This window comes from Apus apus, chromosome 12, assembly GCF_020740795.1.
Source record: "Apus apus isolate bApuApu2 chromosome 12, bApuApu2.pri.cur, whole genome shotgun sequence".
In the NCBI taxonomy this organism is placed as follows: Eukaryota; Metazoa; Chordata; class Aves; order Apodiformes; family Apodidae; genus Apus; species Apus apus.
Window position 1 is genome coordinate 1,853,475 of NC_067293.1, and position 15,979 is coordinate 1,869,453.

Genomic DNA, 15,979 nt, shown 5'->3' on the forward strand with positions numbered 1-15,979 from the left:
CCCAACCTCCCCGCGGCCGCCCCGAGGTTCTAACAAGCTGAGGGGGCGGGCTGGGCTCTCCGGGGCTGGGGGAGGCTGCGGGGGCAACCGGCGGCTGCCGGGGCCTGCCCGGGCCGGGGGGCGGTGCTGGCGGCGGCCCGCCCCGGGGCTGCGGCCGCCGCAGGATGCAGCAGCAGCAGCGACGGCGGGGGGGGAGGGTGGGATTGAGGGGGGACGGCAGCGGCCAGGCGGGAGGTGCGGGGCCGCGGCCGGGCCCGCAGCTGCCCTTGAGCCCCGCGGGCGCGGCCGGCGTTAGGGAAGCGGCGGTGGCTGCGCCTGGGGGAGCGGGGGAAGGGGGGAGAGGGCTGGAGGGGGCAGGCGGCACCCGCCGCAGGTAGGGACCGGGGGAGCCGAGCGGCGCGATGGAGGAGGAGGAGGAGGATGGAGGCGGCGGAGGGGAGGCGGGGAGTGAGGCTGCGGCAGGAGGGGGCGGGCGGGGGGGCCGGCCGGGGGGGGCGGCGGGCATGTGGGACCGGCTGCGGGGCAGTCGGGCGGCGGGCGGCGGCCGGAGCGCGGCTGCGATGGCGCAGCGGGACGAGAAGGAGCCGGGGGCGGGCGAGGGAGAAGCGGGGAGCGGGAGCGGGGCTGGGGCCGAGCGAGGACCGAGCGGGGCCGCCGCGCCCTTCCAGCCCCCCGAAGGCGGCTTCGGCTGGGTCGTGGTCTTCGCTGCCGCTTGGTGCAATGGCTCCATCTTCGGCATCCACAATTCCTTCGGGATCCTCTACATGATGCTGCAGAGCGACCTGGGCGAGGAGAAGAAGGACCCCGCGCTGGAGTTTAAAACAGGTAACCGGGTTCCCGAGCCCCTTCCCAGGGCCAGCAAGGGGGTTGCCCGGGTCGCCGTTGGGGGCTCGCAGAAGCAAAACTGGCGGCCCTGGGGGGAGCAGGAGGGAGAAGGTGCCGGCTCAGCCTCCCGAAGCTCACCGGGCAAGCGGCGGGGCTGGAAGCTCCTTCTCGGATGCGTTGAACCGCGATTATTCCCTGCCTCCCCCCCCTCCATCCCTGTAGTCGTGGCTATATTTTTCTATAACAGCATCATGTGCTTGTAAGCTCCTATGTACTCAATTAAAAGTAATTCAGTAGAAAAGCATGCCCGTAGCTCGCCCTGCCTGGTGTGTTTTGGAGTAAAGAGGGTAACGCTGGTGAATCAGCTGGTGTGTGTGAGCCACCCCCCCACCCGCCCACTCCCCTTTGGTTTTTGTTATTATCGCTATTTTACTGGGGGTTTTCAAGCCCTGTGTCTGTCTGCCTCAACTGCCGAAGCAGGGGTGGCTGCGGGAGAGCATCTGCCTCTCCACCAGGCTTCCTCCCAGTTGTATCCATTCAGTGGGAAAGCGCATGTAGGGCAGATCTGGCAGCAGGTCACACCGAGGGCGGTGCGGGGTCTCAAGTCGTTAACATCCCTAAACAGCAAGCCCCACCAACTGCATCCAGCTGTGTGTGTCGGTAGGACCTACAGAATCAAGGCTGGGTAGCGTTCACATGGAGAAAAGGGACGTTTCTTGCTGCTAAGACCCCACTGTTTAAGGAAACTTGGCAGAAGGACACCAGACTGCCGGGCTGTTGGTCCCAGCGGGTCTGTGATGGACACTAGTGGTGGGAGTCCCAGCCTTGTCCCAGGTCTCGGTGTCCTCCCTGGGAAGATAATATCCATCCCTGTGATGGACACCTGTGGCCCACCTTGCTTTTATCTGGCGGGTGGAGACAAACACTTGGCGTTGAGGAAACCTGCTTTTGGTGTTGTCCTGACTGTGGATGGGATGTGGGAAGCATTCAGAAACCACAGTGGGAGTGTGCTGTGGAGAGAGGCCGTGCTAGGGGCCCCATGAGGACCCAGAAGCCTTATTTTGGGGAGCAGTGTTGCCCGCGGTCCCTGCGCTGAGCTGACGTGTGGCTGGGCTGGTGATCACGGCAACGAGCGTGTCGGGGTGAAACGCGTTGTGAGATACACCACATCGGCAGATCAGAAATTAACTCCACGGTGCAGTTACTGGAGAAACGGTGCCATCGTGCGATTCCGGGCAGTAACGGAGTGCCGCAGAGCTGCGGACGTGTGGCCGGTTGTAATTAGGGTGATTGATGGGCTGTGTGAGAGTGCGTGTGATCCCCAGGAAGCTCATCTCTGTTTCCTGCTCGCTGTGATCCTATCTCGAAAGCCTAAGGCAGAGCTCTAAAGCGAGAAGCGGTAACAAAAGAAATTAAATCCTGTGAGTTCTGGTGGTTTAAAGGCTCCGTGCCCGAGATGAAGGTTGTAGGAGCCAGCATCTGCCTCTTGCTCCTGCAATCTATTTATTTATGGCTATGACCGCACAGAGGCCTTGAAAAAGAAAAGCGTGTGGGTGTGTGAGGTGAACCCGGGCTCGGTAATTAAATTGCCTGGGTGACGAATATATGCATTTTGGTCTGGGTGCTTAAGGAAGAGGCCAATAATAACCCCCGTGCCACGGTGCATCGGTCGGGTGCTGCCTCCGGGGTGCAGGGGCTCTGGTGGCAGGCAGAGGTGATGGAGCCCGTCTGCGGGATCCTGGGAGCTGCAGCTGCGGTGCCAGGAGCAGAGGGTAGTGGGGTGCAGCGTGGGGACCCCCCTCTGGCCCTTCCTCCTCTCCTTCCCCTCCCTCCCACTCCCCCCCGCTCAGGGTTGCATAATTTCCCCGCGGCGCTCGTTTGCGTGCAAACATAATCAGGAAAATACTGTAGCTCCTTTCCAAGCGCGAAGTGATAGGGCCTTCCTGAAAAGGCTGGCGGCTGTCTGTTTGTCCTCCGGCGTCCGTCTGCTCCTGCCGGCTGTGAGCAACAGCCAAACCCCTGGGGACCCCCTCGGCCCCCGCCATCCTGGAGCAGGTCGGGGGGGGGACACAAGCACAGCCATGGGCACGTCCCTTGGCCCTTTGGCCGAGTTTGTATCAAAAGAGTGGGTTTGGAGCAAAATGGGGAATAACGCTGTAAGCTGGTCAGGCAGCCCTTTAAAAATAGGGTTATGTTTATGCTGAAGCAGGTACTAGTCTGCACTAAACAATAGCCGCCCCAGCGCAGGGCTATAATTATCAAGGTTTATTTCTTGTTTGCATTGGTCACGTTTTCTCGCGTTTGATCTTGGGAAATGCAGGATCCGCGGGGTTCAGCGGCGGGGTCAGGCTTTGCAAACAAACCCTCTCGCAGGACGCGTCGGATGCAGAGGCTGCTCAGCTGACAGAGACGCTGCGCTGCCTGCGAGGGCGGCCCGGCCGCGCCGGCACCCCTGCCCTGGGCGGCCAGAGCGGGCCTCGGCAAGGCACCTCTGTGCTCTCGGGTTTGTTTTCATCTGGGGGGGGTGGAGGACTAGGAGGAGGGATCGCTGAGGCTGGAATAATAGTATTAATAATAAAATAATATATGTATGAGCACTTGGCCGGGGGGCGGGGGGGAGAAATCGGTCTCCTTGGGTGGAGAGGTGTTGAGTGATGCTTGAAAGTGTTTGCTGGGAGATGGATGGTGGCGTTTCCCTCCGGTTGTGGAAGGCTTATTCTGCTGCTGAGGGATCCAGGAGGCATGGCCTTGCCAGTGCTGGCACTGCCAGGCATGGGTTGATGCTGAGCTGAGGGACTGAGGAGCCGTCCTGGTGCACTTGTCTTCCTCAGCTCCGAGTGTCAGTTTGAGTGGCAGAGCCATCCTGGTATTAACTGGGTATTGACCCTCTGGAATTGGTCTCTGCTGCTTGGGTGCTCTCCTGACCTCAGGAGAGGTGAGCATGGGGTGAGCTCTGTCCTCAGCTGAGGAAATTCCACATGTGCCCAAGGAACCCAGCAGGATGTTCCAGCTACCTGGGGAGAGCTGGGAGGGTGACACTTTTCCATGCATCTTGTTCTTCCAGATGCATCCGTGGTGCTGTGTTGGAGGTCTGGCAAGTGCTGGCAGGACAGCCTGGAGAGGCACATTGATTATTTTTTCTTTTTTTTATTAGTATTTTAGTGCTTATTTATCTTTTCCTTCTCCCTTCTTCTGCTTTGTGTCAATATCCTGGGTATAGATTAACTCTCTTCGCTTAATATTTAATGTTTCAGTTGCTGGGAATGGGAGCTGTGAGCCCTTGGCCTGAGGACCTGCTTTGGCAGGGGGGTTGGACAGGATGGTCTTTTGAGGTCCCTTCCAACCCCTAACATTCTGTGATTTGGCCACAGATCCTCCAGCTGCATCCGTGTGTCCAGCAGCACCCTCCAATCTCTGTGCAGGAACTTGGGGAGCAGCTTTTCCCCTTGAGGGGAGCTGAGGCTGTCAGAGAGCCCCATGCCTGGCCATGGACCACAGTTCTGGACTTGTTGTGCCTCGTTGTGCCCACAAGGCCGAGGCACAGGTGGTGGCATCTCTATACCTGAGTTCTCATCTGTTTCACTGGGGGATTTCTTCATGAGCACTGATTCCGCATCCTTAAGGGCAGGTGACCTTAGCTGGAAAAGGCTGATTTTGCTCCAGCATCATGATGCAGGCTTGGTAAGAAAGAATGACTTTGTTTCTTGGAAAAAATAAAGCATTTTGGTGCTTAGAGTCATAGTGAGAGACCAGGAGGAGAAGCCATGGATGACTCCTTGGGCTGAAGAACCCCAGCATTATATTTGGGCGTCAGTGTGAGGACAAGTTCCTGATACTCTTAAATTACCAACCAGGAATATACCTGAGTCCTGTGATGGGTATCATTGCCCAGTGCTGGCACCCTGGAAGCTCCTGTCCCTCCCATCTCTTGAAGGGGACATTGTGGTTGTCCCCACACTGCTTTTATTGAATTGCCAGGAGTTACACTGGCCCTGTTTCACAGATGGGTGCTGTGGTGTTGCTGGGTGTTTCCCCACATACATTCCAGGTTTCCAGCCTTCTTCTGCATATCCTAACCCTGAGAGGGATGCACTGTTGTGATCATACTGGAAATAGGTTTAGGAAATATGGAATAGCCTGGATGGGGATGCAAATCTGGCAAAAAAGATGCCCTAAAAAAGCCTTTATATCATCCAGCTCTGCTAGCTGGGGAGTGCAAAGGGCAGCATGGAGCCTTCCTGGTGGCTTCCCGTGGCAGGATGCTGAGTGCAAGGTGAGATAAAGTCACCTGAAAAGCAAACAGAACACAGCCATGTCATGAAGCCTGGTTCTTGAGGCCATCAGCAGCAATTAAGGTTATTAGGAGACCAGGGGGCTGTTCCTAAGGGAGGCTCCTGTTTGTAAAGCCTGCTAGGGCCCTCTCAGCCAGCACACTTGCTATTTCAGTGGGGTTTAATTTGTTTTTAAACATCCTCCACCATCCAGCCAAGGAGGTGGTATTTTCCAGAGTCGTCCCTGAGTGGTGGCAGCTCCCATGACCTCACTGTGGTAGAAAGAATCAGCACGTGGGGTTGTGTGCTTGGTTTGGTGTTGGTTTTTCTGGGGGTCCTTTCAGTTACAACAAACCAAACAACCCCACCCCACCTTGCTGGGATCGGGTCATGCTTTAAATGTGGAAGGTGCTGGGGTTTGGCTCCGTCTGCTGTAAGGGAGCAGTTTCATGTTCCCTTTTAGGGGGAAATCCAGGAGTTTGACATGTTGCCCTTTAATCCCCTTCAAAAACCCTTGGCAGGTGAGCATCGACCATCAGCTGGGGCGGTTGACATATCCAGCACCTTAAAATAAACCTGGCCCATCAGGTTGGGTGAAGCCCCATAGCCAGAAGGCACCGCTGACCTGCCTGGCGGTGCCCGTTGGGCCGGCTGCGCATAGTTGGCGTGGGCGTTGTCCTGCCTCGTGTCCTCAGGGCAGCTCCTTGTGTTCCCTTCCTCCTTATCCCACGTGTTATGGACCTGTCTGTTCACGGGGTTCATCCTGCTTGTGGGGTGGCACCATCAGGCACTTCATCCTATGGTGTACCAGGAGAGTGGTGGAAGGAGGCATCTTCCCAAAAATCTGGTGGTGTGATGGAGACCCTTGGGCTGGGAGGATGTGGAGCCAAGGCTGCCAGATCCTCTGTGGGGTTGTTTGGGGAAGCAGAAACAACCAGAGGTTTTACCATCCCAAGACTGTTTTTTTTTTTTGTATCCTGCAGTGTGCAGGGGGACAATTCCCACTGAAGACAATTCCCGTGGGGGACATGGATGACCATAAACAAGCCCTGCTCCTTCTATCCTAACAGGGAGCTAATAGCAGTGGGACAGTGGCACTGGCAGCTGCTGTGCCCCGGGGCAGGATTTGGATGAGTTGGCAGCATCTGGATATAGGACCCGGGTAACCTTTTGCATTTCATCCTGGTGACTCCTCAGGCCCTGGGCGGGTTGGCACGCGTGCCAGCCACTGAGTGACAGTGCAGCTGGGCGAAGCCAGCAGGGACCTCGGCCTTTGGGCTGGTGCCATGTGCCCTTGCTCTCACCTGCTGCCCCTCAGGTGGGCTCCCAGAGCTGTTCTCCCCTTCTCTGGAAACGGCTGAGGCTCCCCCGTGGCTCAGGAATTGGGGGTTTGCCCATTTTTGGTGGGTGTCTGGGTGCCATCGGGAGCTTCCTGGCATGTCCCCAAATGCCACGATCTCTTCCGCTCCCTGTTTTTTTGGATGATGACCTCTCAAGGGTTTCCTATGAGCTGGGCAGGGCATGGAGGGGGATGCCAACATTTCCCAACTGGGACAGTGGCCGGGCACCCACCTCTTGCAGCCAGAGTTCTCCTTAGGGAATTGCTTATCCCTGGCTTTCCACGCTCACAAACCTGTGTGTGTCCATGGTGTGACGGCAGCGGGGGAAACAGGACACTCCCCTCCCCCCTCCCCACGTACTCCAGTATAACCTGCATCGAAAAACAGTGCTTCACCCAGTGCAGCAGGGATTTATTGGCTGTTCCCTTCCTCTTCCTCGAAGGATTCATTATTCCTTATTGCAAAGGAAGGAGATGCTGCCTTCTGGCATTCATCCCTGTGGAAAATGGCCTGGTGGAGGGATGTGTGCCAGGCTGGGCATTGCCCGGGGGTTCTCCTGGCTCTCTCACCGGGGTGGTGCCGGTGCCCACCTGGGGCTTGGTTTGCTCCAGGCTTTTTTCCATTCACCAGCCCCGAGACAGTTGGGGCAGTTGCAAAACCCCCGTGATGTGACGTGCGCCGGGAATTGCCGCAACACGCTCGTGAGGCGCGAGCCATTCCCACCTCTCCCCGGCACCTCGCACAACAGGTCCTGCCAGCTGCCGGGGCAGGCGGCACCTGGGGCTGCCTGCCCCCCCCCCCCCCCCCCGCCTGGCGCCCCCCCCCCCCCCCGCCTGGCGCCCCCCCCCCCCCCCCCCGCCTGGCCCCCCCCCCCCCCCCCCCCCGCCTGGCCCCCCCCCCCCCGCCTGGCCCCCCCCCCCCCGCCTGGCCCCCCCCCCCCGCCTGGCCCCCCGCCAGCAGCAGCTCTCCTGCCACTGCTTCATCCCCCGTCCAGCAGGGCTGCAGCCCTGGAGGCCCATTAGCACCTTTTCAGGCTTTCCCTCCCCCCTCTTTTATTTTTAGGTTCCCTAAAAAAAAACCAAAACAGCCTGATGTGAGAGCTTCCCCCAGTTGTACCCCTGGAGAGTTGGCACGGGGTGAAGCAGGATCTCGGGGTGAGATGGAGAAGTAATTTTGAGGTTGACACCGTGGCTTTGGGACCAGCTGGTCTCCAGAACCCTATGGTAGAGGGGGTGAGCTCACCAGACCCTGTTTCTCCCCATCTTTGTGGTTTGGGTTTCTGCTTTATTTTGTTTGGGTGTTTTTTTTTTTTGTCTGGATTTGGGTTTCACAGCTCTGTGATGGTTTTTAGCTCGCAGAGCAGGGACCTGCTTGGAGCACCCACCCGTCACCCCATTCCCAGGGATCCACACCCCCAGGCACCAGTGGCATCCCCCAAGGCCCTTCTTGGCCATCTGGCCTCAGACACTGAAACAAAGGTTTTTGTTTCAAGCTCTTGGCCTTAATCTGTCGGCCGGCAGATCCTGCACACAAAAGGGAGGCGAAATCCGTCCCTCTTGGGGGGATGTTGGAGCTTGCCAAGGAGTCAGGCGTTTTGGCCAGAGGCTTTATAGAAACCCCAGGAGAAGGAGCAGGAGCTTAATAAAGCTGGAGCCCACTGAGGTGGAAATCAAACCTTGAGGAGTGAGGGTTGTGCCTCCTGTGCACCCTCTGGATTGGGTCTGATGGGGGGGGGGGGGAATATAAATAAAAAAATAATCTGTGATTAAAGATTGGCAGTAATTATGTAATGGGTATGCACCAGATGATGCCCAGACAAGCTCCCTCCTGGGATTTCCCAACTTTTGGAGTGTTAAACTTTGCAATCATCCTAAAATGCTTCTACTGTGGAGAGGGGGGGTAGTTGATACTAAGGCAGTGATTGCACAAGGCTCATGGGCTGAGCTCGTCTCCTTTGATGGCCACTGTAGCTTCAGGGCACGACTGGGCACAAGAGACAGATCTCCCTGTTCCATACCCAGCATTGCGATGGCAGAAACGACTAAGAAAATAAGAGAAAAATGCTGCTTTTTGGGTCTATCAGCCAAGCAAGCAGGGCAGCCGGGGACGTGTGTTCACGCCGGTGGTGAAGAGGCAGAGTCAAGATGTTCTTGGTGGTGGGCCAGCTATTAATCCGTGTATTTTAGCAAAAACCTGTTTGTTTCTTAAAGGTTTGTGTAAGCGATGGAAGCGGGGAGCACTGGGGTTGGGGAGGGGCTTGTCTGGGATTAAATTTGCCTGAAAGCCAGGCACGCCAAGCTCGTGAGCCCGGGGAGAGTTTAATTAAAGTCAAAAGGAGAAACATTTCCAAGAAAATAATACTGGGCTATTAAAACGGGATATTTTTGTTCTGGGCCCAGAATGTCCCTTTTCCCCTCTTCGGTGTCAGCTTTAATAAAACAAAATGAGATCTCCAAGAAAAACAAATTGGAGCTCTTAAAAGGCGCTGGGGAGATAAAAATCAGCAACAGTGTTGCTGGTAACACCTTGAGTTATTAAAATGGAAGGAACGTTATTGGCACAATTGGCATCGGCCCTTTCTTGTGGCTGGGCCCTGGCAGGAGGGGGGGGGGGGGGCATGGCAGGGCCCTCTGTGCCCCTCACCGTGGCCTCTGGGCTGGGGCGTGGGGTGCTGGCCAGGCAGATTGGGGTGTATCTGGGAAACAGTCACGAGTTGGGGGATTTTGGAGAGGCTGGATTGTTCTTTTCCCAAAGGCTGGTAAATACCGAGAGCTGGCGGGGTCGGGAGCGGCGCTGAGATCAAGTAGTAAAAGACTTGAAAAAATGGCAAGAATCAGGATGCAGGGGACACTAAACTTAAAAAAAAACAAAACAAAACAAAACAAAAAACGACCCACAGCAACACACCAGTTAAATCAGGGCTGGTCTTGTTGGAAAGGACACCATGGCCCATCAGAGCTCTTTTGGAGGTGATGGATGTGTGGATGAAAATACTGAGGTGGCCTGAGAGCTGTTGGGTGTGGCTTGGTTCAGCACTGGGGTCACCTCCTCCAAAACCAGTGCCCTGATCCAGCCAGTAGGGCTGTGTGTGCCAAATCCTGCACTGAAGGGCTTCTCCCAAGGCACCTTGGCCACTGGCAGGCTCTCCTGGCTGTTGGTTGCTTCGTGGGATGCTGAAGCAAGGATACGGGAAGGGCCAGGGAGCAGCTGGTGGTGTGATTTTGCACTTTTGTCCCTCCACCTTCTGCTTCTACCTTCCTGCAGGATGAGTCAATTAAATGCTGCTGCTTCCCACCTGGTGTGCTTCCATCCCGGCCAGAGCTGCCTGTCTCCTGGTGGGAAGCAGGTGGAGGACACCAGTACCTTCCCTGGGTCCCACCTGAGGGCTGCAGGGATGGAAGTGGGGGGACAGGCATGGATGGGGTGATGCTGCTGGCCCAGGTTCAGGGTGAGGGTCTGTCTGCCAGGCAGGAGGATGCTTTTGGACAGGGTGGCTTCAAAACACCTGGCGTGATCCCTTCCATCCCGTAATCCCAACCCTCCCCCAGTGCAAAGGGCAGCTCCTGCCATGCCTGCTCCATCAGATAAGGCAATTAGAGGTTTATGGCTTAATTGCAGAGTGTAATAATCATGGAGGGTTATTGAGATAGGATGTTGCCAAGGGGTGAATATTGACTGTGTTGGGTTTGGGTTTTGTTGTTTGTTTTCTTTTTTCAAACTGAACTTGGTGCTGCTGGAGGTGTGAGGTCTCCACAGGGCTCCTCCTGCCCGTGACACACCGTGTCCCCTGCCCGTGGGAACATTCAACATCAAATAAAAGCTGTGCTGACTGCCCCAGTGCCCGGGTTGCTCGCTCACAGCTGGTGAAAAACCAGCCTGGGATGGGAAATGATGAGACCAGACAGGGATGTTGTCAACCCCTTTGGGGATGGGCTTTTTCCTTGCACCTTGGGAACGTGGTTTCAGCCCCCTGTGGGTTCTTCCTGAGCTCTTGGCAGGCTGCAGGTGTGTGTTCACTGCTGCACACGGGCATCCTCACACTCTTGCATGAGGCTTTTCAGCTCTTGATTTCACATGTGAAATGCTCCTGCACCAAGATGGGCCAAGAAAAATGTTGGATTTGGTGACTCCTTCCCAACCTGCTGGGGTGGGAAAGTTGAGTGGGGCATCGACCCCCTGCCTGGAGCTCTGCTCATCTCTGACCTGCAGGATCCTAGTTTTCCACTCTCCCCAGGGAATTCTGTGGCCATCAAGGTGGCTCTGTGCTCCTGGCACTGGGATTTGGGGCATTTACCTGCCCAGACTGGCCAGGCTGGGGATTTTCTGCCTTGAAAACAGGGGGTTTTGAGGCCCAGATTGGTGCAGGGTGGGTTTCTCACCAAGAACTGAAATTTTAGCCCCAGCCTTGGTAGACTTAGGTTATGGTTGGACTCGATGATCTTAAAGGTCTTTTCCAACCAAAACAATTCCATGAATCTATGATTTTATGGTTTGTCCTGATGTCTGCAGGGTAAGGTGATAAAAGCTCGGGACACCTGGGGACAAAGGATGGTGTTTCAGGCTTTGAGTTGGCAAAGCCTGGTCCTTGGGATCCATGTTTATTAAGAGAACTTCATATAAAATGAAATGTTTTGCCCAAAGCTATGAAATCACGGTGGATAGGTTTGGGTTTTTGGGTTTGTTTTTTGTTTTGTTTTTGAAGCTGTTAAACTCTGCCCTGCTTCAGTTCATCAACCAAAGCCTGAACCAAACAGTCCTGATTTGACCTCAGTGCCTGGCTTTTAACCCCTGCTGGCCCATCCTAAACTACACTCGGAGGCAGGATTAGCCCTTATCTAAATTGCAGAGCTTGTTTTCCTCCCTTGGGATAACATCCCCTGACCACAGGTTTCCCAACAGCCCTGTCTGCAGCTTCTCCCCATCATGCTTTGTGCCCTGCTGGCCTCATAAAACAAACCATGCTGCAGAAAAAGGGGCAGAAAGCAGGGTTTTTTACAGCAGTTTTTCCACTCAGTGAAGGCGTTGCTTCAATTTTTATGACAGGATAAAGAGGGGAAGGAGGGGGGAAACATCCAAAAGAGCCCAAAAAGCTGTGGTGAAGATGCTGCCCTGCAGAGCAGCATGAAAAGCAACATCTTGGGGGGGAGGGGGGGCAATGCTTATTCTGCTTCTGAAGCAGGAATTAGGTGGGTGATGTTGGCCCCGCTGGCACTTTTTGTGGCAGACAAGCCTTTCTTTTATTCCCTTTTTATCACTCGGGCAAAGCTCAGATTTCATCTGTGTCCTGCTTTGAGGCAGGATGAAGCCAGTTTTCCTTCTACTGATTTTTACTGAGCGTCTGAATCGGGGAAAATGATAAAGAAATGAGAAGAGCTGAGAAAAGCAGGATGGCGGGGCCGGCGTGCGAGCGGCAGGTTGTTGGCTGGGTTCCCCGTTAGTCAGGGCTGGTGACGAGTCCATCCCCTTTTCCATTTTCTTATGAATGAATCAGTTTTGGCTCAGCCCCATGGTCCGACTGGTTGAGCGAGAAGCAGCTGGGATTAGTCTCACCAGCAATGGAGACAGGAGTGAGGTTCTGCCCGTGGGATCCCCGGCTTCTCCCTCCGTTGATCCCCCCCTCGATGGCATCAAAGCAGGAGCCCCCCCCAGCCCCCAACTTTGGGGTGATTTGCTTTCTCCATCACCCCCTTCCCTTGCACCTCTGGGCTTCTGGACACACTGAAGTTTTATGGCCAGGTCAAACCAAGTGATGGGTGCCAATGGGGATTGGTATCCTGGGATCTGTGGATCTGTCCTGGGTCAATGTCTGAGCACAGATTATTTTTTTTGGGGGGGGATTTCAGTTTCTGGTCACCTGTGGTTGCTGCTCAGCTGTGGCTGGGGACCACAGCTCAGTTATGTTGGTTGCTCCAGTCTGGAGTTGCTCTTTGGCCAGCAGGACATTTTGCTGTGACTTTGGCTGTAGCAGTTGGGATCTGGGAGCCTTTCTCAGGGCAGGGACCCCTGATCTCAGCAGTCTGTCCTTCATTGTTGGCATGTGGCACAGACATTTGTTCCCTGGCCTTGCTCTGTCCATCTGTAGTCCCACCATCCTGACCATGAATGTCTCTAGGGGCTTCTACCAGCTCTTTGGGCAACCTTGGCTAGTGTTTTATCACCTACATTGTAAGGAATTTCTTCCCAATATCTCAGCTAAATCTCCCCTCTTTCAGTTTACAACCACCCCCCCTTGTCCTATGACTACAGCCCCTGCTAAGAAGGTTGTCCCCATCTTCCTTACAGAACCCTTCAAGTACTGAAAGGCTGCAATCAGCTCTCCTTGGAGCCTTCTTTTCTCTAGGCTGAACAACCCCAACTCCCTCAGCCTGTCTCCATAGGAAAGACTCTACCCAGAGCCATCATGGAGCAGCTGGTGGTCTGGTGTCCTCCAGCAGATCTCCATGGTCTGGTGCTGACATGAGTATTGAGGTTAGATCCACCCATGCTTGGGGTTTTGCCTCCCAAGGCCTCTTGCTTCCCTCCTCCTCTCAAAATCCCAGGGCACTTCAGCTCTCCATGCTGAAGCTGCTTGGTCCCTGCTCCTCTCTTTCCCCTTGGACATGAAATTCTAGCTCAGATGCTTGAAAACAAGCCCAGGGATTGTGGTGTGTGGGGGGAATTTTGATTCCTACGCCCACCACAAAGTGCAGTACTCCCATGGGGAGGAAGAGGAGGCTCCCTGGCCATGGAGGTAGAATGGATGGCATTTAAACCTGGATCTCAGGAGGACCAAAACCTACCCTGTAACTGATAGAAACCTTCATTAACCTGCCCTGTTATTTATTCCCATTTCAGCAGAAAAGCAAAGGCATTTCTGCACGGCAGCACATTAATATTTCACCCGGCTTCCAAGTACTTGGCTGCTGGGGCACTTTGGGTGGTCCCAGCTGTCCCCAGGTCCCCTCGGTCTCATTAAACATTGTATGGCTCCAGGGAAGCCTCAGCACAGCCCTGCCTGCAGCCTCCTGTGGGCTAAAGCCCTCCAGGAGTTGCTTTTTTAATATATATGTATATGTGTGTGTATACATAGGTGCACGTGGGCATATATATGCACATATGTGTGTGTATATGTATTATGGAGCCCATTGAAGCTGTTTCAGCAAGAACTGGGGGGCTCAGGTCTGCATTCCCAGAATGCTAATGGAAATGTGGGGGTGGGGACTGTCCCCCTGCAGGAAACCCTGATGATGGCTGAGTATGTGCCAGCATGTGCCCAGGTGGCCAAGAAGGCCAGCAGCATCCTGGCTTCTCTCAGCAAGAGTGTGGCCAGCAGGACCAGGGCAGGGATTGTCTCCCCCCTAACTCAAATCCTGGGGTCAGTTTTGGGGCTCTCACTATGAGAAGGACATTAAGGGGCTGGAGCATATCCAGAGAAGGGCAATGGAGCTGCTGAAGGGTCTGGAGCACAGGTCTTATGAGGAGCAGCTGAAGGAACTGGAGGTGTTTAATCTGGAGAAAAGGAGGCTGAGAGGAGACCCTTCTCTCTGCAACTGCCTGAAAATGAGGTTGGAGCAAGGTGGAGTCGGTCTCTTAGCCCAAGTAACAACTGATAGGAGAAAAGGAAATGGCCTCAAGTTGTGCCAGGAGAGGTTTAGATTGGATATTGGGAACAATTTCTTCCCCGGAGGGTTGTCAGGCCCTGGAACAGGCTGCCCAGAGCAGTGGTAGAATCACTATCCCTGGAGATATCTAAAAGCTGTGGAGATGTGGTGCTGAGAGACATGCTTTCATGGTGGACTTGGCAGTGCTGGTGGTACGGTTGGACTGGATGTTCTTAAAGGTCTTTTCCAACCAAAATGATGGTTCGATGTCTCAGCTGTGGCTTTTCTCCAGCTGCCCTGAGCATTCAAGGGCAGGGCTGGTCCTTCCCCACACGACAGGGCGGCTGCCCGAGCCACCCGGTGTCTGAAAAACTTTCAAATGAGAGCAGGTCAGCCAAAAGTAACATCCCACTGGCAAAGAAGCACAACCTGCTTCTTGTTGGGGGAGAAAAAATAAAACAAAATAAAATACCACTGCTCTTCGGTTTCCTTTAGCTATCGGATTTGCTTAATTACAGCATGGTCTATTTTTCTGAGATACCCAGGTGTTCTCAAGTGTGCGCTTTAATGTAAGGAAATGCCAAGAGATTAAAATCACATGGAGATTTTACCCCTCTTTTGGCCCCTGGGTGTTTGGTTTAATGAGGATACGCGAGTTTCGCGACGTTCGGGGATTTTTTTCCCCCATCATTAGGCTTCAGAAGAACTATCCAAAGGCATTGGTGTCTCCATGCTGGAGACCCCAGAGAAGCTCTCCGGCACTGGAGGAGGAAATAATTTCCCCATGGCCACCAAGAGAAGATCAGGGATCTTCCACCATGGAAGATCTTCCGCTCTGGCTGTGTGCCCACCCAAGGGCTCCGCTCAATCTTCTCACAAACAGCTTTTCATCATTTATTTGGATTTTTAAAGGTATTTGCTCAATGGAGGAGCCACCCAGGTGGACCCCTCGCTGCGGTCAGTCATCACTTTGAGCCATCCCTTGTGTCATGGGTGGTTTTGGGCTGGGACTGAGCACCAGGGGCCACTGGTGGGAGAGCCCAGATGGAAGAGGCCAAGGCAGGGAGGTGTTATCTCCTTTGGGAATGAAGCTCGGGGGCAAAACCAACTTAAAAGCAGCCTGGAGAGGGGCCTCCCTTCGCAAAACGCCTGCAGCAGCCGCCTAGATTTTCCCTTTCATATCTCTAACCCTGTCTATAGTCTGGTGTTGGGCAGACTTTGTCTTCGGGGAAATAGGGCCTTGTTGGGTGTAAGCAAATAAGTAACATAACTGAAATATTTTGGTATTATTGGGAGCGGGCGGCTCTGCTGGGTGCGGTGGGGTAGGCGTTGACCCGGCCCTCACTGCTTTAGGGTGTTCACCCCAGGCTCAAGTTGCTACTATATTTTCCCCCTGGAGATTTTGGGGGTCTGTGGAATGGTTAGAGGCTGGGGGGGGAAGATGCCCATCAGCATATGTGGGTGTTGCTGGGAGGAACACAGGAACCCCACAGCTGGGGTGATGCAGCGTCAAGGGTGGCTCCTGTGGGGTGGTTTTTTTTAGGGAGATGCCTTTACAAACTGTTGAGGTGTAATGTGGCAACTGGATTGTGCTGGAGGGAAGGGGCAAGGGTCAATGAATTATTAACGAATCCCCAGGAGGAGGTGGGAAGGTGTCTTCACTGAGCACCCCACACTGGGAAAGAGCCAGGTCAAATGGGAGAGGTGGAGGAGAGGAACCATGTGCAATGCTGAGGCCTGGCCTGGGGTTGTTCCTGCTAGAGGGTGGAAGGTACATCACTGCCTTCAGCTCTCTAAAAGGTTGCTAAAAAAGGTAATCAGCTGATCTTTTGGTTTGGTGAGGGAGAGGTTGCAAGGTGTTGCTTTGGTTGGGAGAAATACTTGGAGTGCCAGAAGACCAGCCTTTGTCTGGGGAAGGCTGGAGATGCCCATCACTGGAGAGTCTGGAGAACAGGCGAGACAG

General features: G+C 54.7%; 1 protein-coding gene across 1 annotated transcript in view; it reads left to right on the plus strand.

Annotated features, from left to right (window-relative positions):
- The first annotated feature begins 503 nt into the window (after positions 1-503).
- Positions 504-15,979, plus strand: part of SLC16A2 (solute carrier family 16 member 2) — a 34,174-nt gene continuing 18,698 nt past the window's right edge. The window contains exon 1 of the mRNA XM_051630210.1: positions 504-825. Within this exon, the coding sequence (XP_051486170.1) occupies positions 504-825 (322 nt within the window). The remainder of the gene's footprint in view (positions 826-15,979) is intronic.